The sequence below is a fragment of the Ursus arctos genome, chromosome X (genome assembly GCF_023065955.2).
Source record: "Ursus arctos isolate Adak ecotype North America chromosome X, UrsArc2.0, whole genome shotgun sequence".
In the NCBI taxonomy this organism is placed as follows: domain Eukaryota; kingdom Metazoa; phylum Chordata; class Mammalia; order Carnivora; family Ursidae; genus Ursus; species Ursus arctos.
In genome coordinates, this window is record NC_079873.1 from 83,529,572 (window position 1) to 83,557,481 (window position 27,910).

The window sequence follows — 27,910 nt, forward strand, 5'->3', positions numbered from 1 at the left end:
ACATCTCTTTCTGATTATCTTCTTCCTCAGAACATGGATTCTGAAAATATGGAATCCGAAAATGCAGAAACAGAAAATATGGAAACTGAAAACCTAGAATGTGAAAATATGGAAATTGAAACCATTTCTTCAGTTTCAGCTCTGCAAGCCCTCTCTAAGCTACTTTATCCTGAAGAAGAGGATGATTTTGAGTCTGGACAGGTGGTCGTATACTTACAGATGAATTAGTTCTATTCATGCTAAGTTGTTAAACTGTATTTGAACAACTCGTTCCAACCTTGCTGTGGGAGCAGGGCTGTGTCATCCAATAGGAGGTTGCAGGACTCATTACGCATGAGAGTATCACCTCTAGTACATTTCTAGCAAATATAATTATATTTTTTTCTGAACTACCTGAACACTGAATAGGAAAATAGTTCTGTAACTGTGGTAGCAATAGCCACATTTCAAAATGTTTGTCATTTATATTTATGGCCAAAGAATGCTTGACAACCATTGGAGAGAGTGGTAGCTTAGATTTTGTATTTCTACAAAACAAATAATTTCCACTAGACAGTGTTAATTAGGCCCCACCATCCAGTTCCCTTAATTTTTAAAAATTTGTCTACACATGAAAACAGAACAGAGAATAATTTGAGCCACATAATGGGACGAACTACCTTTAGTTTACTAAAATTGACTTCCGGATACATGCTCATGCAGAGCTGTGGAATCTAATTTGTTGGACACCATTTGGGATCAGGGCAGGTAACCCCAGGGAGGCTTGCAGCCGCAAGATGGGTTTCATTTTGGGTAGGAGAGTTCCGTTGAACTGACCTTCAGTCACGGCCGGTATTCCCAGAATAATCAAAATACTTCTACGTAACCCCCTGCTCTCCATTCTCCTGCTCCTTGGGTATCAGCAAACCTCAGCTGTCAGATTGCCTACATGAAGGCAAACAATTTTGGGGCAGAAACCTCACACAATAGCAGAAGATGTCAATTTGCTTTACATTATCTCAGTGAAGTTGTTATTATGACCAATTTGCCGTGAATAAACCATCTCCAGTGAGCATGCATATCAGTTTTCTCCTCCCCCAAAATTCTTTTCTGCCATTGTGAGGAAAAACAAATGTAATCTGAATAGGCAGCAAATTCAGTGGCTCAGATCAACACTGGATGGAACTTCCACCCTCCAGGAAGAGTTTAGGTGGAAGGCACAAAATCAAGGAAGACATGCAATGGAAATAAATTTTTTAGATGGAAACTGAATCAGCTTGGAGCCAGGATCCAAGAAGTGTTAGTCAGGGAAAAGTTAGTAGACGCCAAACAAAAATCAGGACATTAATAATAGCATTGAATATATACAACACACAGGACACTGGAAGAACAATTTAGGAGCAAAGTATCAGTGAAATTGGGAAAGCAAGTTCATTTTTGCTACATTAAGCTGAAATAAAAGGATACATCCCAGGAAGGGTAGGGTTATGTCCTATACAAAAAGCATATTAAATATTTGAGAAACAGCAATCTTGAAGAAAGGAAAGTGGACCTTGTAACTGGGACAGATTCAGAGATAAAAGATTTACCCTGGTTACAAAGCCTGTTCTCTTTGGCAGTTACGTATGGAGATGTTTATTTGCATCTAGAGATGATTCTAGGAGAAAGATGAGTGATTATGAGAATAGAGAGACGAGGATCATTTTACCAAATTGTACAATTCATAGAGGAAAATTACTGTAATAATGTATGATTCTGTATATCTGGGTTATAAGCAATTTTGAGGTAATTGGTCATTCAGACACTGCAGTACAGATATCATTAGAGGATATAGAATTGGAGTATCAGAACAGTGGGAGAATAATTAATGTTTCTAATGAACTCTTAAATTTTCCAGGAGAGAAACGGCTTTTCATTTTTTTAACATGTATTAATCTTGGGAACTGTGGAATGATTACAAGAGTGATGTGTTTTTGAAAATACTCTCGCCGAAAACAGCATTAGAACTGTTCCATACACGTTGGCTTATTTACACCATCCCCACCATGAATTGCTAAGATTCTGGGAGATTGGGAAGAGAGTGTTTTTTTAAACTCACAAGGGGATCTTAAGACCTGTGGGAAATAAGGTTCGCCACACCACAGACACTGTAACAAAGTTGTTCTAACTCTCTTACCTATTGCAAAGTGGCATGAATTGCAATGATAAATTTCTCAGATAATTGGATGTGGATCCATGGTAAAGGCTGAAATGATACTCTCATAGAAAACATTTGCAAGATGGTTTTTAATGTTTTTTATCATCCTGGTTCATCATTCCACTTGAAATTTTTGTTTTTCGTTAAGTTAATAAACTGAGACTGCCCTTCTATTGTGATGTGCTGACCCAATCATCACTGTGCATGGAGAGCATACCAATTTTTGTCAGAAATGTTCAAGCTTTTCTTTCCCTGGATTTTAATTTTCCGTGGAAGGAGTCACTCAACAAAACAAGAGGCCCTCATGTTCCAAGAAATGCTTTGCCCTGATTGACTATTAGTATTCTGGTGATTAATAACTTCAGAAAAGCACTACAGGTTTATATGACCTTAGTGATTAAAAAGAAAAAAAAATACAGAATACCATCTTGGGATTTTCACATAAAAATGTCTGTAACACCTTAACTGCAGACATAGCACTTTTGAAGCAACTTTTGGAAAGGAATGTTTCCTGTCTTAGACACCGTTGAGATGTTACAGATTAATTCCTGATTTATAGCTGTTGGAATAGTTTATCATAATAAAGACACAGGTGAGCTTTTCCACCGGCTTTCAAGGACAGACACTATTCCTCTTGCCCAAACAGGACATTGTAACTCTTGTACATGCCTGAAGTCTTGAGAGATCCGGGCAGGGGCCTGAGAAAAGAGAGTTAGATGTGCTAGTGTGCCAGCATCCAGGGAGAGAAGAATGTTTTGACAGCCAGCAATGGAGTAAATTGGAGTTTCAGAGTCTTGTGTCAGCAAGAACGTTTAGGAAAATATTGGGATTTTCTTGAGATATCAAAAGACCCCTGAGAGGGACCAATGAGGTGTCTGCCACTATTCTGATGGTGTAATATGTATTATACTTAGTTGAAAAAAGGAAAAACCCAAAACTCTACTGGTGGGTAGAGGGGCAGTCCTGTGGGGGTGTGTTTGCTTGCACAGAGGATGGCAAAATGAGCTTGCATGATGACTGAAGTGGTTCGGCATGTATTTGACACTATTAATTTGGGGTTGCTGTTTAAATCCATTAATTCAGTGTCATGAGGTGGTATGACAAGGAAGTATTTTAGGCCCACAGAGGAAAGAAGTAAAATTGCTTATCAGGAGTTTCGAATGAGTCCTTTGATATCTAAATACTTAAGACCCTATTTAGTGGTTTGTTTTTGTTTCTACAAAACTTTCCCATCCTTTTCCATCCCCCACCTAACTCTGATGAGACACTGCCAAAACCCAAAAGTGTCGATGCTCCTATAGTAATATTTGGTTCTGACCTTGAAAGAGATGAATGCAGTTCATTCCCCTATCCACGGGGATACACAATTTACTGGGCTGGAACTGGGGATTTAGTCTGATCAAAGATCAGTTCTGCCTTAGGGTCTATTAAACTAAATACCTTTTGAAAGGAAAAGGAAAAAACATCCTAAATAATACTTGGCATCTGTCTCTCTGTTGTATAACAATGATGATTAATTAAATGAGAAGCTCTATGAAATTTTAGATGGAAAGCCTATCAAATTTAAAGTATTACTGGTCATATAAGTTACACAAGTAATAATTACAGAATGGCGGACTTTTTTCTTTTCTCCCAGCCAAATTGTTCATCTGTTCTTGGAGCCATGGGTCCTGGGAATATTGGACCACCACCAACAGAAGAGCTCCAAGGTAAGTAATTTAACAAGGCTTATAGATCAATATAATCTTTCCTTTGGGAGCAAAATTATAAGGAGAATAATACTAACATTAGGATTTGTCAAAGAGGAACTCAAATAATTGTGGAAATGATGAGCAGCCATTTACATATAAAGATGCTGTTTTTACCCTACTGTTATAGGTAAGTCATTTTTATATTAATGGAAATTAATTTGCCCGGAATTATTCACATTCATTCTTTGGTGTATTTCCTGAGATGTAAAACCAAGAAACTCATGTGTGGTTAAATAACTTTTTTATTATTTAAGGTCTAGTTACCAAGATGCTTAGTTTCTTCACTTTCTACCCTGCTATATTCTGGCAATTTCACAGAATTCATTACTTCATTCAACAAATATTTATTGAGAGCCTGTTATGTACCAGGTAATACAAGCATCTCTGGAGCTATGATGAAGATCAGAACAGAAAGGTCTCTGCCCCCATCGAACTAATAGTCTTTTGGAGAACACAATAAAACAAATAACTACACAATTTTATCTTACATCAAAATGCTTATAAATTAAAGCCCATGCGGTGATGTATATAGTCACGGGTCCAAGAAACTAGAATAAATATTGGGGGGGGGATGTTTTCCCAACGTTTTGGCCTATACATTTTCACAGAGTTGAACGTTTGACACATCTTCAAAAATAGGGAAGACTCTAATTCTGTCATGATGACAGTTACCAGAGGGTAGACAGGGAAACGAAGTGAAGTTCTTTCATCAATTTAGCTAATTGTAAAAGATTTTATCTGGAAAAAAAAATGTTTAAAACAATGGCTGAAATGAGGTCTGAGGGGATGATTTTAAAATTTCAGTTATTATACTCTACATACTCAAGAGTCTCTCTGCCTTATTCAAGAGATGTTGGAAGGCTAGTTCAATTTTGATGGGTTTCTATGCTGCCTGAATTTCTGATAGTGTATGGCTAATATCCTCTAAATTCTGAGAACAATGAGTCATATGCAAACTATTTTATATAAATCTGCAATTAGGCTTTACAAAGCCCATGCTAGACAGAAGCAGATAATTACAAAAGAGTTGGCAGTATTGAAAACCTGGTAATCAGGTGCATTTCTGGGGATGCTTAAAAGGAGAACTAGCAATAATGTTCTGCATCTAATGTTGGAACAAATGTAAGCTGGGCTTTTGCATGCTTCATTTGCTTTTAAATATTTAAAAATGACATGTAGAAACCCAGCCAGACACATGCTCAGTCCTACATAAAGGACAAGTGATAGAGATTTCTCTGAGGCTCACAACTACATGAGGAGAATACTGGATTAAAAAAATGATCATTGGGGCACCTGGGTGGATCAGTGGGTTAAGCATCTGCCTTCACCTCAGATCATGATCTTAGGGTCCTGTGATAGAGCCCCGCTTTGGGCTCCTTGCTCAGTGGGGAGTCTGCTTCTCCCTCTGCCTCTGCCTGCTGCTCCCCCTGCTTGTGCTCTGTCTCTCAATCTCTCTCTGTCAAATAAATAAAATCTTTTTAAAAAATTTAAAAATGATCATTGTATCCACTGTTTTCAGTTTCTTTAACTGATATTTTTTAAGGATTATGTCATGTTTTCATGGCAAAGTTATCAAAAAGCTTTTATTTATTTATTTTAAAGATTTTATTTATCTTTTTGACAGAGAGAGAGACAGCAAGAGAGGGAACACAAGCAAGGGGAGTGGGAGAGAGAGAAGCAGGCTTCCCCCTGAGCAGGGAGCCTGATGTGGGGCTTGATCCCAGGAACCTGGGATCATGACCCGAGCTGAAGGCAGACACCTAACAATTGAGCCACCCAGGCCCCCCTATCAAAGAGCTTTTAGATAGTAATACACAAAGCAAGATAAGACATTGGCTCCCCAAATCAGAGTGATTGTATGTTTGATTGGTTCTCTTACATAAATGTTTTACATATGATCCTATTGATGTTTCTGAAAAAATGTGTAATATTTCTTTGCACATATATGTTACATATATGTTTCATATAAAAGGTTCTTTCATATATGGAGTAAATATTATATGTTATATATGTACACACACACACAGAGGCTGGAAAGATACAGACCAGAATGCTATCACTGATTATCTCTGGATAGTTGGATTACAGATGATTTTGTTTTCTTCTTTTTGCTTATATGTTGTTTCCAAATTTTCTACAACTGTTATTACAATTTTACAATGTACTGCTTGTGGATTGATTAAAAACTTCTACGGTTTTACTAATTTAGCTTGTTTGGACCAAAACACAAGCTAGTGATTACAAATAGAAAATGTTTTACTTCGATGATCCCAAACTGAGCATGAAGAACAGACAACAGCCTCAGCTTTATCTTCCCTTTCTCCACAGCCATCCCTCAAAGCAGTGATGAAAGCAGTGAGGATATCTGGAATCCAGAAGAGGTTCCAGAGGGAGCAGAGCATGAGGACATGTGGGATGTTAGAGAAATACCAGAGTAAGTCAGATGACGCCAAGAATGTGTTTGGGGCTTAAGGTAGATGTGTCATCTGATACCATTCTATTTTTGACAAGATTCGTAAAGTAACTTCTACCACATAAAAGAGAAAACCACAGTGACATGCAGAAGGCATGTGTAATTGATTTTTTTTCCTTCTGGAGCAGAACAAATAATGAAACATAACACCTTCCTTTCAGTTATTATCAAACAAAACCTGAAAAATACAGTTATTTCCATCACAAATTTATATTTAATGCTGGCTAGTTGTTTAATGTGGAACTAACACTGGGAAAGAAAACAACCCATTAAGTTACAAGCATTCATACAAGCTAAATTATTATACCATGTTTATGTGTCAAAGACCTGCTTTTAATTACTCAATGCTCCACAATTGTGATAAAAGGCTGTGTTCTCTCCCCAATTATCTATTATTACCTGGACCTATTTACTAGTTATTTTAGGATTGTGTTTAATATATTTTGCAAGCAGGCTTGAAGCCTCACTTTGTAGCTTTTTCAATAGGAATTATGAATATGAATTGTAAATATGAAATTTAGGATTATTATCATGAATAGCCCTTCACTCTGATGAAATAAGTCGCCCACAGTTTCAAGGAACTGAAAGTGTGTTCACATTCATAATTGAAATTAATGGTTAAATACACTAAGCTTTAAATATATGTATTCTAAAACAAAATCTTGATTGAATATTTAGAATAGCTTGAAAAACCAAGGCAGTACTTACTAAATTATAATGTACTTTATAAATTCTTTAAGACTTCTATGGTGAGTGATCTGATAACTTATCTGATTCTGACCATAAATTGTGTCCAATGTTTTTTTTTAAACAACCCTATGTTTCTATCCTCTATGTTGGTTCTGAAAATAGAAGCAGTGGGAGACTGCAGATAATTAACTGGAAAAATGTATCCAGCTTTCAAATAAACAATGTCAAAAAACCCCATAAACCTCATAAAAACGATCAAAGGGGATTTTAAAACATTTCTGTGTGTACCTTAAAAATGAAGAGAGTAAATCTCAGGTTATGTTTATACAGTGCCCACACATCCGTATGAAAGGTAAGAAGTAAGCCACTCATTTGTCATACTATCTAATGAATGTCAAACATCCAAATGTGGCAAGTTCCAAATTTGAGTAAATTTTCACTTCTCATCCTGATGCTTGATGTTCTGGAGAAAGAACATCCATGAAAGTTTTAAATGAATGAGAATTCCAGTCAGGATATGAAGAAACTTACCTTATAAGATTTTTTAAATCTTTATTTTCTATCTTATGCAAGTACATTTCAAAATGTCCCAGTGGGTAAAGAGGAAATTGAGGGGGAAAAGGGGATAGGCAGCTCACAAAAAAAAGTATCACAAGTGACCAAATAAAAAGTAATAAGGACCTGAGCTAAGTCACTGGTCTTGGAAAGAAGTATGAGAGCCTTTATGTGAGAGATTCTTAAAGGAATATATGTTACTTGATTAGATATGATGAATGAGATGAAAGCCTCAGAAATGATGCTGAGGGTACGAACTGGGGTGAGCAGGTGAATAGTGAGGCCATTAACTGTGATTGGGAATGAAGGTAGAGGGAAAGCAGTGAGTTTGGTTTGGGGTATGTGGACTCTGAGGTGCCTGTGGGACATCCAGACAAATGTATATAGTAGACAGTTGAAAAATTGCATCTGGAGATGGGGAAGAGCAACAGCTAGAGCAAATCCATTTGGGAGTCATGGGCATATGGATCGATACCTTTCTGTTTTGCTTTAACCTGGCTTCACCTTTGTAAATATCAGGTAAATGTTATAGTCTATTAAGAAAAAAGTGCCCCATATCAAATAGCTACTTATTATTAGTCCTGTTCAAACTCAGAGAAATCCCTTTTTCATTCTTGGGCGTTCCTGTTTGCAAGCGGTCAGAAGTTTAAGGTAGTCCTTTAGACTTTCTATCCAGAGATTTACCATTTCTTCATTAGGGGAGAATTAAATGGGAAAGATCATTTGTAAATGTTTGCTCACTTCATTCCATCTAAAAAGATAGGATACATAATGGCTGGGTGCTTCTTTCTGTAAACCACTCTATCCCTAGGGACCCAAATTTGGAGGCAAAGAAAGACGTGAATTGTCATGTGTGAGGTGAAATACCAGGAAAATCTTTCATAGTAGTAAGAATTCTGTAGGCCTAGATTCTATATACTACAATGTAGTTGTGCTGACTTCCTTGCCAGTGTTTCTACTGTAGACTTCTAGACCTGAAAAAAAAAATATTGTAGACATCACTGAGTTCAAACCTACGCCTCCCCATAAATTGTACAAATCTGGAAGCAGAGAACCCCACGAGTTTGTGATTTGACCAAGGGCACACAATTAATGACAGAAACAGAACTAAACCTGGATTTTCTAACTCTACTCTGTGGCTTAAATTTAGCAGATGAGGATTTCTATCTATCCATCACACTCTGGGTTATGGCCCTACTATTTTTCTGAGCCATCGTTTTCCAGGAAAAAAGACCTTTTTTTTCCTTCGACTTTTAATCTCATTAGAAGTTCCCTCAATCCATTTTATTTGTATAGGTCTAAAACAATTAAGTTTAATTTTTCGAAAAGAAGTAGATACAATATAAATATTGCTTTACGGTGTTATATATATATATATATATATATATATATATATATATATATGCATGAACTTCAGGTTTTCTCTTATTAGCAAAATCTAAGACATTCAATTGAATCAAGTAACATAATGGGAATAGTGAGTTTAAGTACCTCAGGAGATTTTTCAAACTCTAATGAGTTAAGGTTTCAAGTGATCTTGAAGTAATTAGCTCCCAGGGTTTTACCAGTAACATCCCAATTCCTCTCTTTTAAATAACTGTAAAATAATATATATATATATATTTTAGTGTTAGGTATTTTTGACTGAATTTTCTAGACTTCTGTTCCTTTATGTTCTGCTATGTGCCAGAAGAAACTGTCAGTACTTTATTTAGTCTTTTTATTTTTTGTAATAGCATGTTGTCATAAGTTTCTAGGGGTTTTTGTTGTTTTGTTTTTTGTTTTGCTCTGGGACAGAAAATTGCTCTTTCTTTTGAGTCTTTGTATCATTGACTTTTTTTTTTTCAGGTATGAGATAATATTCAAACAGCAGGTGGGAACTGAGGATATATTCCTAGGATTTTCGAGAAAAGACTCTTCAACTGCATGTTGTGAAGATCTAGTGGTGAGCCTCTCCATCTTCCCTATTACCATTATGACTACAATGACTGTTGTATACATAATACCGTAGGCAAGGCAGTAAACTCTTTAAAAATAGTGGTTGCTATGTTTTAGGTACTAAGGGAATAATGGGATTGACGGTTTAAAATCAGTTAACACGTACAAAGTAAACTAAATTTACACATGTGGATAAGATTTACAAATAAACATAGTAGAATCATAGGACATAATACACTATTTCTAGTCCTATGAAAACTGCCCTTCCCTGAATCTCTCTTATCTCTTGTATCTGTATTTCTTTTAAGGACTCAGCTTACATTGTGCCATTTGAAAAGGGATTTTTTTCTTAATTTTTGGATCCGAACTTCTGATTTAAAACTCTAAAAAGACGTCTAAAATGTTATCTTGGCTCCCTTATTGGAATGACACAATTTCTATGTAATAACAATAGCAATACCAATGAGATCAATGAGATCCCCTTACTTCTGCTTATTTGAGACTCCGAATGATCCTGTTGAAAAGTCTGGGCCTAACCAAGAAGTTGAGATATAACCTGTTTTGGCAGCATATGCTAGTAATTCTGATGTGGAGAATTCTTTTCCTGAGATGAGGCACTGTGCACCTACCTTTCCCCCTCCCTCTCTTACAACACTCTACAGTATGGAGTATTAGAGATCCTTAATCTTTTTTTCCTTAAGCAAATGATAAATGGAATCTCTCTTTTGCATGAACTTCAGGTTTTCTCTTATTAGCAAAATCTAAGACATTCAATTGAATCAAGTAACATAATGGGAATAGTGAGTTTAAGTACCTCAGGAGATTTTTCAAACTCTAATGAGTTAAGGTTTCAAGTGATCTTGAAGTAATTAGCTCCCAGGGTTTTACCAGTAACATCCCAATTCCTCTCTTTTAAATAACTGTAAAATAACATTTTTGATGTCTAGTATTGCGGATTGCTATAGACTCTGGAGAAATTCTGGGCCCTAAGCAAGTAACTGTTGTGAGCCTTCCCATCTCTCTCATGTAAAGAGCTACTAGTATTAATAATGAAGGTGTCCTGAATGAAGACTCTTGAAAACCAAATTGTCCCTCAGAGTAGGAGTACACAATTTATGTAAAACTCAACAAGTGTGTGCTGAAGAAGACTTGATCCCTCCCTTTAATGGACTTCTAATTGATTGGGGAGACAGAATTCACATAAATGAAATCAGCTTCTTATTGACAGTTAAACTCAGTGTTGACAGTCTACCAGGAGTTTAGAGGGTTTGGATAAGGCATGGACAGCACGGAAGGGAAGCTGTGTGAAATATTTGTTGATATTACGGCACTTCACCACATGTATGCTGTTCTTTTTCTCTTGCTTTTTCTTCATATATTCAATGTTTTAAAATTCAATTAGCCAACGTATCATCATTAGTTTTTGATATCATGTTCAATGATTCATTAGTTGCATATAACACCCAGTGCTCATCACATTCCATGCCCTCCTTATTGACCATCACCGAGTTACCCCGTCGCCCCACCCACATCCCTTTCTGCAACCCTCAGTTTGTTTCCTGGAGTCAAGAGTCTCATATGGTTTGTCTCCCTCTCTGATTTCTTCCCCTTCAGTTTCCCCTCCCTTACCCTATTGTCCTCTGCACTATATCTACCATTTACATTGACATGAATGGAACTGGAGGGTATTATGTTAAGTGAAATAAGTCAGTCAGAGAAAGACAGCTATCATATGGTTTCACTCATATATGGAACATAAGGAATAGTGCATATATTCAATTTTTAAAAACTTAGTGTATACTATTACATACCAGGCACTGTTCTAAGTACTAGGGATACAAACATAAATAAGATACAGTCATCACCCTCAAGGAATTTATAGTAAAGGAGGTGGACATGTAACAAATCATTGCAATTCAGTATGGAAATACATACTTAGAAGCATATATGTGTGACATATATGGTGTCATAAAGCAGAAAGGAATCAACACTGGGTAGACAGGATTTTTCCAGTGGGCAACATTCCAAGAAGAGCATTCCCAGCAGAGGTAAAGCACATGGGGAGGTATCCAGGCATGAAATAGCCTGGCCTATTTGAGTAAGCTGTGAGCATAAGAAGAATAAAGAATAGTTGTGGACAGTGGTGTACTGGTAAGCCAACTCTCAAAAAAGAAGAATGATCCCTGATCTGTAGCTTGAATTCTGTAGCTTGAATTTTATCTTGTAGGCATATTAATGATGATATCCACCATGATTGCTTAACCCCCCTCGTAAGACTCAGACGAAAGAGGTTTTTGACAGCATATCAAGTATTTCTTGCTCAAATTTATAAGCTTACTATTCCTGTTGATAATATGGCATTTCCTCACATCTAAGACATCATCAAATTGCCATTCATTTAATAACAAAGGAATAATGAGTGTGCTACTCCCATTGAATATACGCATTGATTGTGTGATGCATCCCAGTATCAGAAACACTAAAATGTGGGGGGAATTACACCTTAGAACTGGCTAAATTTGTTATTTGGGGGCTGGACCTGGTCTATGTGTAACAATCCAACACAGAGACTTTAAGAAGACCTCTGTTTAAGCTGAGGAAGATAGTAGCACAAACAATCTGTTTAAGTGCAAGGAGTGACTTGGAGTTTAAAGATTCACAAGGACCACCCTTTCTATTACCCTCCCCAGTCTCCAAATAAGAAAGCAGGATTCATGAGTCTCAAATCAAAGCAATTGTCCTAAACAAAATTATCAGTTATAATTATGTATGTCTTCAGCAAAACTTCCGTTCTTTCCTTCTAACCTCAAGCCAAAGTGCTTCATTACCTAAATTCTGCCTGCTGCTCTCCTCCTGAGTTTGTAGCTACCAAGCTTCCCTGGCCTTAATCTATAATTAGGCATTTTATGTTTTAAGTAAAAATTGTATGTATTTAAAGTGTACAACATGATGACTTGATACACATATACATAGTGAAATGATTACTGCAGTCAATCTAATTAACATATCCTCTCCTCACATACTTACCTCTGTGTGTGTGTGTGTGTGTGTTTGTGTATGTGTTGAGAGCACTTGAAATCTACTCTCTTAGCAGATTCCCAATATTCAATATGGTATTAATAACTATAATCATCGTGATGTACATTTTAGAGCTACAGCTAGGTCAGTAGTTTGCAGGTTTGTTTTGTTTTGTTTTTAGCTGCCAACCATTTCCTTCAAACCATTCTATGAGAAAGCCCAACATATAGAACACATACAAGTACCACTGCCTTAAGGGTACTATCGCCCATGAGGCAGCTCCTAGGAGAAAAACTGGGCTCTTTGAAACACGGTTTAAAAGATGCTTATCTAGACTTTTCTCCTTGTATTACGGTTGAGAAAATAAGGTCAAGCTTGTAAGGTATCAAATACTCATATGAATTAATGAAAGAATAATAAGAGAGCTAGAGGGCTTTTTCCTCCTAGGTAACATGTATATTTTTCTTTAAACCTCATGAGTATAATGCCCCTGTCTTGTTCTATTTTACTTTATTTGATTTTATCATTTTTTATTTTCTCTTTTGTTCTCTATACTTTCCATCCCTCCCCACAAGGATCCCACTATAATAGGTTTGATATATATCCTTGACTATGTATCCTTGAATACATATTTGCCACTGTTTGCTATATTTTTTAATTCAACAAATACTTGCTGAACACTTCCTATAGGCAAGATACTTGGTATACAGGGTTGAACAAAATAGAGAAGTTTCTCTTTCCTGCAAGGAGCTTACTATCATGAGATCAAGCACTCTATAAGCAGCAGCACAGACTTTCATAGATCCATCCAATAAGGAAATAGTGAACCCAAATGGATAAAGTTTATTACTTACACAGGCAGGATAAGCAAGATCAGCATGGTGTCAGCTCCGCATATCCCTTTGCCCCACAGGACAACAGCGAGCTAAAGGGACCAGATGACAGGTGACATGAGCAGTGGGGCACTCTGTTGCTGAAGAGCCAACTCTAGACTGTAGCTAGACTCTTTTATAGTCCGCATCTATAGCCAAGAGGAAGGAGGTAGAAAGCCCTTATGCCTTATTGGAATCAGGGAGGAGGGTGAGAAACTGCCTCATGGTAGCCTCCTACAAGATAAGAAGCCTCCCACAAGGTAGAAAGACAGATAAGAAACAGCCTTGAGGCGACTCCTCACAAGACTGTATCTTCCCATGTTCCGGGAGGATCACAGGATGTTCTGCCAAGACTTGGGGCAGACTGCAGTTGAGCCTTGCCTATGTGGCCAATGGGCATAGTGCAGAGTCACCAGAGTACCATAGCAGAGCCATTTCCCTACATTTACAGTCTATGAATAAAGGTTTTTATCCTGTGTGTTTTTGCTTAAAATGATATAATAATAATACTAGCAAATAATGTAGAGGATGCTTAGTATGTGCCAGGCATTTCTCTGAGAACTTTGCACATAGTAAATCATTAATCCCCACATCAACCCTATGAAATAGGTGCTATTATTTTCACTTTACAGAGGTGGTTGCTGAAGCACAAAGAAGTTAAGCATTGCATTAAGTTCACACACTTAGAATCTGGTTAGAACTACGATTTGAAACCAAACAATAAGAATTTGATAGAAGTGTGTATAAAGTGATATTGTGCAAAGAAGTAGTCCAAGCAGACTTCACGATACAGGTGGCATTTGGCCTGGACATTTGAAGTACGTGGTAATTTGTCAGGGTGGAAAACCTGTCTGAGGAGAATAAACAGCGGCATGAGCAAAGGCCTAGTGCTATGGAAGTATATGTGTTTTGAGAACTATTTGTGATGTTCTTGGAGCTCCAGAATGCACTGGCATGGAACAATAAAAGATAAAACAGAATAAGCAGCTTAGAGCTAGTTGTAAAAGCCCCTGAATGTCACAACATGTGCTATGGATTGAATTGTGTCCCCCCAAAATTCCTATGTTGAAGCTCTAACCCCCGTTGTAATGGTATTTGGAGATGGAAGCTTTGACAGGTAATTAGGTTTAGATGAGGTCACAAGGGTAGGGGCCACGTGATGATTTAGTGCCTTGATACAAGTATACCAGAGAGCTTGCCCTGCTCGCGCTCTCTCTGGGCCACGTGAGCACACAGTGAGAAGGCAGGTTTCTGCAAGCCGAGAAGAAAGTGCTCACCAGAAACCAACCATGCTGGCATGTTTGGCATGCTCTGAATTCCAGTCTGTAGTATTTTGTTAGGGCAGCACCAGCTGACTAAGACACCATGAGCTGTGGACTTTTGTGGGCATTAGAGTTACAAACTGTCTTCAAGCAGGTGAGTTAAACAATTAGGTGTGTATTTCAGAACAACTCTAGTGGCAAATTATGGTGGAGAATTTGGCAGAGATGACAGTTGGAGATGAGTGTGAGTTAGGGAGATTGGTGGTAGGAAAACCAGTTGAGAGACAATTGCATTAATTCAGGGAAGAGAGGTAGGAGCCTGGAGTGTGGCGGTGGGGATAGAGAGCAAAGCAGACATTTCAGAGGTAATACTGGTAAGATTTAGAAAGTTGTCCAATGGGATATGTAAGGGAGAAACAGGAGTCAAGGGTTCTAGCTTGGGTGACTGGGTAATTAGTGATGACATTAATCAAGATATGGGGATGTAAAGTGGTTTGTCTCTGGATGGTAGTCTTAGAAATGGTTTCTATTTCTTTTTGCTCGTCTGAATTTTCTATTCTTTTCCTTTCTTTTCTTTTTTTTACAATTACCATCTATTACTTTTGGAATAAGAATAAACCAAGGGTGGTTTTGTTTGTGGTATGGGGATATCAAGTTAGAAAAGCAAAAGAAGGCAAAGTTTTAAGAGAAAAATATTGAGTTTTGGTTATACTGAGTTTGAACTGCCTGCAAGAAATCTTGTTGGAAGTATCCAGTAGGCTGTTAGAAATATAAATCCATGTTGAACTCAAAGACAGGGACTGGAGATGTTGATTTCCAGAATTGGTGTTTGCTCTCTGAGGGATTAGAATATACTACCACTGAGTGCTGGCTTTACATCAGGCTTAGAATGAAGTAGAACTGATTTTAGGTAGCACCTGTATGTTTGGAGAGGGGGAGGTGTTGAGAGGGACACTAGGGAACCTGCAGAAATGGGACTGAGGGTAGAATACATGAGCCCTTGGGGTGAGGTCAGTATTCAGAGGCAGAGTTCAAACAGAGGCACTGGAAATTCTCACTCCAGATCCTAGTCAGGAATTGAAAACCAAGAGGAATTGGATCAATGAAGTGAGGTTGAGACTGTGTCATGGCTTTAGAGATAAAAAACAATGATGATGGGGGAAGCCAAAAAGAAACAAGGTGGGAAAAAAATAGGAACTTGCCTACCCCTGAGAAATAGTGCTGACCAAAGTACCTGACCTCTTGGGTCCCAGCTGGGGGGCGTGGAAAAAAGAAGTTTAGGTATCGAAGATATGTAGGAAGATAGCCTTTCTTCCCCATAGGACTATCTGTGGCAGGAATGGGGGTGGGTGCAGTTGGGAAGTAGGTCAGTGGATTCCCATTTTCACCCATGCATGTTGAACAGCAGATTATCTCTAAAATCCAAAAGCGAATGGGGCTAGGGTTATTGATATTCTGCCAAATGACCCACCGTTTGTTCTAGAGGTGGGGAAAAGCAGCCTGTACATAGCTTGACACTCTTTTTGAGCTGCAATGAATTCATAATATTTTGGTTCTTCTGCTTTAATGCATCTGTATTGATCAGGGGACATTCTGATATGACCTATAAAGCAAGGCATTAAGCCTGTTTCTCTTTCATCATCACCTCTTCACTGGGATATGAGCCTTACTCCATCTCTAAATCTCACTGAGAGTGGGATGAGAGTCAGGGATGGGATAGGAGTCAGTCACTATCTGGCAGACACAACCAGGAGTCACATGTTTATCACACATTCTCATCTCAGAAAGGGCTATCAATCATTCTGAGCAAAGTGTCTCCCTATCTTCTGAGAATTCACTTGTTTCTTGAATGGTCTGCTTCTCAAGTCCTGATTTCTCTCTTAAGGTTAAATCAGCCATATTCATTTACCTTTAATGAATCAATGGATTTGGCTACTTGATAATAGAATAGATTCTCTTTTCCATATAAATTCTAGAGGATGGACACCTTTTTTGCAGACTTTCTGATTATGTTAACCTTATTTGATTGGTTACATATCAGACTGTGTGTCAGGGAGAGAGATATTTGAGCTGTAATACAATTCCTTATTATCAGCTCCAGGCAGCACAGTAAACCTTCAATTCAATTTCTAATAGTTCTCTCAGTAGTATACATACATTTATAGTTAATATCATAACATTCTTTCATAATGATGGTAGGGGCATGAATACCTCCTTAAACACTAATCTAATTGTATAGATTTAATATATTTGTCATTATGAAAGTTAGATGTATTTAAAATTTTTAATAGTACCAAAATTAGCAGAGTTGAAAATACAAGTCTGCCATAATTAGGGATAGATGCAGCATGCGTGTGGGCGGGGAGAGAGAGAGATGGGGGAGAGTTTGAGATGGGCTTAGGGTCAGGTTTGAAATAAGAGTGAAAGATGTCTTATCCGTATTACTTGGTAAAAAAAAAAAATCAGCAATTTTACATTTTGATGATGCCGTTTTGAGGAGGTTTCATCAAAGTATCTGAATCACATGGTCCAGAATCCTTGAACAAGAACAGGCAGAAACTTCTGTATTCATGCAAGCAGGAACAGATTGACCCTAGGAAAATGCCAATACTTGAGGCGTAGATAAGGGAAGAGGAACTGAGAAAGATATTCAGAGATGGGGAAAAGCCATAACAGTATCTAATGCTACAGAGGGGGTAAACCAGGATTAGGGTGCAAAAGGAAGTTTTAGATTTGTCAGTTAAGAAGCCTTTGGTGACCTTCAGAAGACAGTAGCTTCAGCGGTGTGGTAGGTGCCAACGCCAGATTGAAGAAAGCCGAGAAGTGAAAGGAAGCGAGGAAGAGAAGGCAGCAAATGTAGATCATTCTCTGAGGAAGTTTAGCAGTGAAGGAGAGGAGACAGAAGAGGTGGTTGTTGAGGAGGAGGCAGGATTTAGGGGTATTTTTTAGGATAAAAGAGAATTAAGAATGCTTTTCAGTTGATGACAAATATCCCTTCCTTTGCTTATGTAATATTTATTGAGTGCCTACTGTGTGTCACTAGAGTGAATGAACAAATAGGAGGAAAGTAGTCATGGTATGGGCCCCAGAGGACTTTTAGAAATGGGTGGAGGCATTTTTGGTCATAGTATGTTATTGGCATTTAGTACTCAAGGGCCAGAGATGCCTGCAATAAGAGGGACAATCCTAAAAACAAACAGTTGTCCTGCACAAAATTAGAAAAAGAGCGGTTGAAGATATGAGGATGGACCACCCAGCAGTCTTCTACCTTTTTGATTACTTCCTCCTTCTTAAAACATATTTTTCTCCTTACTTTAATGACTCTCCTCTCCCCTGGTTTTCCTCCAGAATCACTGGGCATCCCTCATCTCCTTTGACCTCAAATCACTGGTTTTTCCTCTCCTGGCTCAAGTTCTCTAGGTCTCTGAAAAAAACCCATGTCTCTTTTTTCTCTATTCTCTTTCTATCCAGTCCAATGGCTTTAAATATTGTTTCTCTAGTCTTGGCCTCTCCCAAAATCTTCGGATTCACATAACCAACTGCTTACTTAACATCTCTCACTTTAATAGGCAATCCAAACCTAACACGCCCAAAACAGAACTCTTAGTTGTCCTCCCCAAACCTCTTTTTCATTGATCTTCATCATCTCAGGAAATGGCAAGAACATTCACCCAACTGCACAAACTAAACACCTAAATCATCCCTCCTTCCTCTTTCCTTTATACCATCAGCAAGTCTTATTGGCTCTACTTTCAAAATACATTCTAAATCCATCTAATTTTCATTACCACCACGACTACCATCATGTTCCAAACCACCATCATCTTTCACCTGAACCATTATGAGTCCCTCCTCTCTCTTCTCCCTCCTTCAACAATTGCTTCCTTGCAGCCTTTCCACAGTGTCCAGAGAGATCCTTTTTTAAAGTAAATCAAATCACATCACTTCTTTGTTCAGAACCTTCAGTGGCTTCCTACAGCACTTAGAACAAAATCAAAACTCCTTATCTTGACCTATGAGGCCTTATATGATCTGACGACTACCTGCTTTTTCAGTTTCATTTGACACCACATTTTCTTCCTTATTCATTATCTTCTAGCCACCCCGGCCTTAGTAGCTGCAATTTTTTTTAAGTAGGCTCCATGCCCAATGTAGGGCTTGAAATCGTGACCCCAAGATCTAGAGTCACATGTTCTACTGAATGAGCCAGCCAGGTGCCCCACAGCTGCAATTTTAAATAGAATAGTCAGGGAAGGTCTCACTGAGAAGGAAATATTTGTGCAAACACTTGAAGGACATGAGAAAGTGAGGCTCAGAGGTTGGAAAGGTTATATAAATGAATATATAAATCGTCAACACTGAAGACAGAAATTTAATGTTAGAAATACCAATAGAGAACAAAGAATTATTATTATTATTATTAAAGATATGAGGATGACCACCCAGCGGTGTTTTACCCTTTTGATTACTCCCTCCTTCTTAAGGAGTTGGTAGATGATTCCAACAGGGAGGGTAATTGGTGGTATAGTGTGAAGACATGAGATTCATTTTTAAAAGCTAGAGGAAAGGGGCAGGCCCAGGGATATAAATGCAATGGGAGAAAAACAAAAACAGGCACCAGTTGAGAAGACTAGGGAAGCAGTGTCATCAAGGGAGATCCAGATTTCAAGAAATTGAAAGGAATGTTCAGAGGCTGAAGAGATAAAAGGCATGGACTGTGTGTTCCAGAGGAACTATGGAAGGGTTTCATGAGTTGATGAGGGATAGGAAATGGAAACAAAATAGAGGGCATGAAGATACAGTTGGTAATTACTAGGTGATAAGCAAGGACTTGGGAGTCTGAGGCTTTTTGTGTTCTTGACAAATAGAGATAAAAGTATAATGGATTTTGTTCTGGTAGTCTCAAGACAGCTAGTGGTAGTGAGACTATGAGTGTTTGGAGGTGATTGTGGGGGCCAATAGAGACATGGAGGTCCTGTAGATGAGACTTCTTATTCCAGAAGGAGCTGAGCTTAACCTTGATTCCTATGAAAGAAGAGGTACTATGCTTCCATGATCTCCTAAGACAGGCATGACAGTATAGTACTGGGATGTTTCAAAGTGGTAACTTCAGGGGTGCCTGGGTGGCTCAGTCGGTTTTGCATCTGCCTTTGGCTCTGGTCATGATCTGGGGGTCCTGGGATTGAGTCCCACGTCAGGCTCCCTGCTCAGTGGGGAACCTGCTTCTCCCTCTGCCCCTCCCCCTGCTTGTGCTCTCTCTCTCTCTCAAATAAATAAATAAAGTTAAAAAAAGTCAAAGTGGTAACATCATAGAAAATTTATCCATTAATTTAAAAAGATATCTATTGGTTTTGTGTCCTGGTTTTGGAGAACACTTACATCTATACTTTTATTCTTCACAGGTAAATATATTATTTCAAAGTAGGGATCCATCACATTTAATTTTTTTCATTTTCCTATAGATCATTATTACTCATGAGAATTTGTATAAAATACTTAGATGGCTGCAATGGGAAGAATATCTCCATAGATAAACATGGGTTTCCATAATTAAACAATAGGAAGTTAAATTACCAAAGCAATTAGGAATGAGACCTATCCAAACTTCTTCTGTTAATCAAAATTTCCTAACATTAAGTTTCAAATTGAAACTCAAATAGTCTTAACTTCTTCTCTAGGAATCAAATATATTGGAGGTGGTTCCTGTATTTCTGTCAAATCAAAAATATTTTTATAATATCCTGAATCCATAAATTAAATAGGAGTATCTTTTGAATTTTCAGCCCAAACCTTTCTGTATATTTTGAGCTTCAATAGAATTTCAGTAAATAGCATACAGAAACTGGCCAAGTTATATATAAGATATATTTCATTTATTCTTCTGTTCTGGTTGTCAGGAAGTGACAGCTCAAGAGGAAACATAGAATGGATGACCTCCATGGAACATTTGCCATTTGGCCTTCTCATTTCAATTTTCCAGCATCTTATAATATGATCACAAACACTTGTCTGAGGATCCTGTATTAATCATTTACAGATTATAGGAATATTATCTCTTCAGGAACCATCTTGTCATATAAATCTGTTGTAAGAACAAAACAATAAAGAGGAGATTTAAAACTCAAAATGATAATCCTACATTAATGACCTCCCCTCCCAAACGCTTTGGTATATTAAGCCAGCTCTGTTACAACACATAGAGGAGAATAGAGGACCGTGAAAGCCATTTGACCAACCTTTACCTATCTCCAGGAAAGCTCCAAAGTGAATTCCCAGAGACAGACTAAGCAAGTAGTTTTGCCTACTTGCCTGAAGACAAGCTGAAAGTGGAAAGACAGGCTCACACAAACCTTAAAGTAGTGGACCTTTTCCTGCTACTTTTTATTCAGAAGGCCAGAAGACAGAGGTTTGAACTGAACTTAGTGATGGGTACTGTGGTAGCCAGCCTACAAGATGGCCCCTAATGATTTTCACTTACTGATATTCTTCCCTTCATGTGGTCCCCTCTCACACTGGAATAGGGCTGCCCTGTGTAACCATTAGGATATCACAGAAATAAAAAAGTACCATTTCTGAGGCTATGTGGGGGGGGGGGGAAGGCATTGCTTTTGCGTTGCTCTTTTGGATCATTCACTCTGGGGACAAGACAGCTATTGTGTCATAAGGACAATCAAGCAGCCCTAAGCCCTATGGAGAAGTCCATGTGGTGAAGAACTGAAGCCTCCTGCCAACAGCCATGTGAGTGGGCCATCTTGGATGCAGAACCTTTAGCCCAAATAAAGCCTTCAGATGTATGCAGCCCTAGTCAATATCTTGATTACAACTTCATTTTAGACCCTAAGCCAGAACAACCTAGCTAAGCCACTCCCAAATTCCTAACCCACAAAAAATGTGTGAGATAATAAAATGTGTGTTGTTTTGAGCCATAAATTGGGGGGGGTGTAATTGGTTTTGGTTATAAAACAATAGATAACTATAAGCAATAGATAACTGATAAGTGACAAAAAACAGAATTCAAACCCAAGTTTGACTCCAAAGGTTGAGCTCCCAAAAGGTTGAAAGTTTTCCAATGAAATTTTTAGTTTTCCTTAGTTTACCTATTAAAGTAAGTAATTCTTTGAACTAAATCAATTTGCATCCTATGTAAAGAGAGGAGCATCAATTCCTTTCATTGCTTGGTCAGTGATGTACTGTACTTATAATGTTGGACTAGTTAGATCTTGGGTACAATCAGTTAGAAGTCAATAAATAACCATGTCTATTTTCCGGGAATTCATTGAAAGTATTTCTAAAGAAGTCTGATTCATGTTTCAGGAGTTTTTCTGTTAAGATTCCTATTGAACCTTCTATCTTATGAGATATTAATGTGTACGATTCCACTTAATTTGTTCCTTCCTGTCCCTCCTCTGAAAACATTTTAGTACACAATTTTAATTTTCTCAAGAGGAAAAATTAGTGAGTTGTTTCTAAATTACCCTTCACTGGAGTTGCAAGTGATTTTAAGAAACACTTTGACATTCTACCCAGAAGTCGTATCTAAATTTCACATAAGTTATAATTTTTTTCCTTCCTCAAATGTCATTTCAACCTTGGGGAAATAATCTTTTACCTTGAAAGATCTAAACATTTCAGACTAAGGAAATAAATATTTATATGCCTTGGTCCAGGTGATATGAGTCATCCTGCAACTGAAGAACATCTCAACTATCAGATCTGCAAGTTATTATAATAAAAATGGGTCTTTCTTTGTCCAATAGAATGCTCATTTACTTTGAGGTAGAGCACTTATAACTACCTCTTTAAGAAATGCTCTATTTCTCTCACTTGAAACGTCTGTAATTATAAATCTGAATTTTCAAAATATAAATTAGGAGGTAATTCTTTGTTTAATGAAAATATTAGCCATAAGATATATTTGGATAGTAGGACCTCTAAAACTCTATTTACTAGTATGCACCTTCAGACAATGAAAGTTACAAGCAAGTAACCAACATGTTTCCAGTCAGACAGACCTTCAATTACACACAGTTGCCCTCAGGTCCTCATTAAATTTCTCTGTATCTGTTTCATTATCTGTAAAATGGTGGTAATCCTGCCTCTCAAAATTGTTATGAGGAGAGGGCCTAGGCTTGCACATAGCTGGAACTTAATAAATATTAGTTCTCATTTCCCCATATTTCCCTACACTCTTCACATGAACTGTTCTTCAAGATAGCAGTATTTTTCTTCTCGTTTTCTCTTTCAGGTTAAAATCAAACTGCCAAATACGAATCCTTCTGAAATTAAAATTGACATCCAAGAAATGGTCCTTGACCTTCGTACTCCTAATAAGTGAGTAAAACTTAGAAGTAGAGTAATGTATTATAATATTAACAAAACTTTAGTCAATATTCTTAGAGTGTGCCTAGTTATTTTGCATCACCCCTAAAGTCTGAAGAAAAGTGAAAAAGTCATTCAGATGTTTGATCTGCATAATATAAATATAAATATATTTGGAAACACCTGATTTTTTTCTGCTTTGCACCCATACATTTGGAGTAGTTTGATACCACCAAACACAGTCCTTGACATTCCGATACACTTTGCTTATCTGCGAGGAAAAACAACTAGAGGTGAAAATCTCTTAAGTTTTAAGTCTTTCATGTGGTTTTTTTGTACAGTGATGGCATAAAAGAAGCAGTATCTTTAAACTTTTTGGTTATTGTGGGGCTCTAAGGTTAAATTTGATTATATTCATCTAAAAATTAACAGAAAATTCTTGTCATCAATCACTTAAAACAAAAATTCTGACAATTTATCACTAACTCTTCAACCCATTGAAAAAGAATACAGGTAGTAGTGGAATAACTCAATTAAACATTTTGATATTTTCAAAATAGTCTTCTTATTACACAGGTTCAAATTATCTTCCCCAAACTCAACACATAAAGAGTCTGATGTAAATGTTTATCCTGAAACCTGGACCAATCGATTAGTCCTGTCTCCCAACGCCAACTCCGTAAAGAGAGAATCCACGGAACCTTGTGCGTGCTAGATAAAATATCTAAATATCTCACTGCTTTGTTCACTTTCCATCTGAATGTATAGCAGCGAGCATACTTCAGTTGACAGCAGTGGTTCATTCTCTGTAACTCACGACCATTTCAAACTGGGTGTGGCGAGCAGTCAACTTCTGGCACCTTTTCTTTCTTCCATTACCAGTATCAATACTTCTCCCCTGTTGATCTTAGAACGTCACAAAAATAAAAAGTAGATCCTTCATACAAAAGACTCCTATGTGTAAACAACCCAGTGTACATACATAGCTTAATCTTGATTTCTACAGTAGATGCGTTTAACCCAAACTGGTCTACAGATGAATACATGTCAAATATTTTCTCATCACTTATATCATTTCAAAACTATATTCTCACAAGAAATTGTCTCATGTTATAAAAATTACATCCACTATTCCTACCATTCACTTTAAGGAGTATTTTACTTTTTAAATTCATATTATATATACTTTGACTCTTCCACACAGCCTCTGCAAGGAAAGTTGCTTACGTGAACAGTTAATCTTCCATGATATTTGTGTGCTTGTTAAAAGCACATACATATCTACACACCATGGAGTTAATTTCCGTTCCCCTAGCAGTTCTCCATCAATCTTTAGGCAGCTGCTCTGGCTACGCTGTCATTCCAGATATCTATCAGAGCTCACTAAATGAAAGACTCACACAGAGATACCTGTCCACACAGAATGTGGGCTACACTAGAATTTTTGGATCATACTGTTCTTATATATTAAATGCTCTGCGCCTGGAGGTGCTGTCTCTTAAGAAAAAAAAATCACGAATTATGGTAGAAGACTAAAGACAGGCTTTTATCATTTTTACCATTTTTCCTAAACACTGGAGCATTCTTTGGAGCCATGCTATTATCTGAAATTGTGTTATTGGAAATGTGTCTTGTTTTTGAGTTTATTGATATTCACATTAACTTTCTTTAGTTTCTAATTTTGACATCTTCTACACTGTTTACTTCCCCAAGAAAGGTTAAGCGAAAATATCCTGTTCGTGTATGTATAAGGCAAAATAAGTGAATCTATTTTAACTGAACGGACTAGTAATATCAGTCAAATGATAGTCAATCGCATTAGGATTATCAATAAAATCCAGATTTTTGGAATTATACAACCTAAAGAAATAAAGCAATTTCTTAAATTCTTCATTTTTAAAAAAACTGGTTGTTTTGGCATGTTGATTCCCAACATGGAGTAGATAGAAAAGAGGAAAGATAGGGGAAATTGGATAATTTCCCAAGGACTTTTATCTTCAGATGAGGTTTCATTATTTTTTGAAGTGAATCCTAAGAATGTCATAAATGAATTCCTTGAATGGGATAATAGGAACAAATTATAAATACAAGTATGAGTTAATTTTTGGTTGAATGTTATTTAGATTATTCTCACCGTTGCTGTGCTCCTTTAATTCAGATTGATTGAGAATTGACTGATGTTCAAACTAAAAAAAAATGTTTTCAAAATGAAATGGTGAAGTTCAGCTCAGTAGCTATTTTTGCACTTTCTTTGAAAATAGTTATGGCTCCAATAGAAAACCGTTATGATGAGCACTGGGTGTTATACACAACTAATGAATCATTGAACACTACATCAAAAACTAATGATGTACTACACAGTGGCTAACTGAACATAATAAAAAAAAGAAAACCTTTAAAAAGTCATGTTTATTTTTAACCCAGATATTTAGATAAAATAATTTATTAACTACATAAAATAAAAACTGCATTGTGTGAATATGCACAGAACAAGGTTGTCCTATATTTAAATCTCTTGCAAGGAACATCACCTTGACTTTGCTAATATAAATGTAAGTATGTAAGTCTCTAAATTAGAGTTCACTTTATAGTTTTTTTGTCTTACTTTCATATATTATAGTTCACTTTTAAATAATTGCTAATGAAAATTAACACTGGATAAACATTTGATCAGTGCCCAAACTGTACCTTCTTAAAAGCAAGTATACTATCAATGTAAAGGCCGAGGGATTGGGTTTAAATATTTATTCATACGTGATCATACTAATCTATAGTAGGTATTCAAATATTATTTTGTAGTGACCTATTTGCTTTTCATTCATTTATTTATTCATTCAACAAACATTTATAAAGTCTTCTGCTAGACAGTGGGGGGACATGAAGATAAGATATAGTCCCGTCCTTCAATGAATTGTACATGGATAAGTATTTGTAGAATTTTATTTTATTTAAATATAAATCTTAATTCAGATATCAGGCAGTAAAACAGACTGGACAAAAATACTTCCCTTCGCCTAAGAGCCTAAATAAGTTGCACAATTTCTGTTCAAAATTTTAGCATGTGAAGCCATACTACTAAGCACTAGACAGAAATGCAGGGATAGATGGATCATTCCTATGGCCACTACCTGTCTCTTCTGAATTTATTTCTCTCTGGACAGAGAGGTGCAGATTATCATTGGAAATCCTTCTTCAGTTGATTTATAGTTGTCTTTTAGTTCAATGAAGCTACCACCACTGAGCTTTGCTTTATTTTTAAAGCGAATATATTATCATTTACAGAATAAGGGATAAAGCAAATCTAAGTCCAGCTCAACCTATATTATAAACAATTTTAAAAAGATGGATTCTAAGCATTTTTTGTACCCGCTTTCTTGAAATGCCAAATATTACAGGCTATATTAAAATACATCACGATATCATTACTTCTGGTGGCGAGAGCTGTTTTTCCTACCCCAAATATCTGGAATGGAACAAGAGTCACAGAAAATTTCTCCTTTTGGTTCCAGAGATGTGTGATAAATACTTTTAATGAGCCCAGTTTCCTGAACTTAGGTCTTTGCAAATGAGTAAAGAGGCGATTGGTTTTCAAGAGTTTGTTTTCAAATACTATTTTTACAGGTGTTCAATAAGTAGCCCTAAAAAATACCAGATTCCTTTACTGGTTTGGATCCTATATCTTCTTAAAGAGCTTTTTGGTCCACTTTTTATAGAGATACTCAAACCTTCTCTATGGAGAATATGAGGTAACAAGAGTATCGTGCATTTAATTTTCTTCAGATAGCAGCATGTGCCGACCCAAAGCATAATTCCGATTCATACCACTATGACAGAATTACGGATGTCTCATCCCAGCAATGTGTCTAAAGCATACAGCTCTCCAGTAACCGAGCCACAACTGCAAAATAAACCCAGCAATTTCTCACAGGGCTTTTTGTCAATGTATAGTAGAAAGAACCAGAAGCAAGCACAGAGAAGCACTTTCATTGATCTGGTATTAAAATCATTCCAGGCCTGAATTTCAATAACTATACCTGTAGTAGAGACTCAGCCTGAGGTCGTGCTAGCAGAATTATTATAGAACCATTCCAACATTCAGATTTGTATCAGTCAGTCACATTCCCTCTACAGGTGAGCATGGCTGGCAACAGATCTATCCAACCAACTTGAAGTTGCAATGGCTCTATTCCTCTGCCTATAAACCAAGCCTGAGACTATGTGTCTATAATGCAAAATGGGGTCGATTTTGAAAAAAAAAGAGTGGGGGATCAAAACCCCCACTTGGATTTTTAAGGCCAAAAAACTGGTATATTATTTGTGTTATTTAGGCATATTTTTGATCCAATACTTAAACTGTCTATATTTGGTTTCTAATCTTCTGATGCTATGTATTGCTTTCCGTTACCTTATTAAAAGTGATATCTTTTTTTTATTTAAAGTCAATTAGCCAAAATATAGTACATCATTAGTTTTGATATAATATTCAATGATTCATTAGTTGTGATATTTTCTTGATATCACTTTAGGAAGCTGATTCTAGGTTTTTATCTTGTTTTGTTTTGATTTTTAGGAAGCTGTTGATAACCCTTCCCCATCCTGTGGAATGCAACAGTGCCAAAGCTTTCTATGTCCTGGAGACCGAGACTCTTGAAGTCACCATAACTTTGAAAAGAGAGTTTGATTTCATCAATTTCTTCTAAAACTTCATGAATAAGGAGGAAAAGGGGTACATTGGATTGATTAAAAATGAAAGAAAACTTTGGAAAAAATTGGTTAATGTTTTCTATCTTCTTCATTACTCTGACATATTTCAGAAAGGGTCTAAATTCAATTCTAGTGACATCCTGATCATTGAC

General features: G+C 37.0%; 1 protein-coding gene across 1 annotated transcript; it reads left to right on the forward strand.

Moving 5' to 3' along the window:
• Positions 1 to 48: 48 nt before the first annotated feature.
• On the forward strand, positions 49 to 27,775 carry DNAAF6 (dynein axonemal assembly factor 6). The gene is made up of 6 exons (XM_026478765.3): positions 49 to 201; positions 3,813 to 3,885; positions 6,256 to 6,361; positions 9,494 to 9,590; positions 22,981 to 23,066; positions 27,625 to 27,775. Exons 1-6 carry the CDS (start codon positions 49 to 51, stop codon positions 27,752 to 27,754), a joined length of 645 nt encoding a protein of 214 aa, XP_026334550.2. The 3' UTR covers positions 27,755 to 27,775.
• The last annotated feature ends 135 nt before the right edge of the window (positions 27,776 to 27,910 follow it).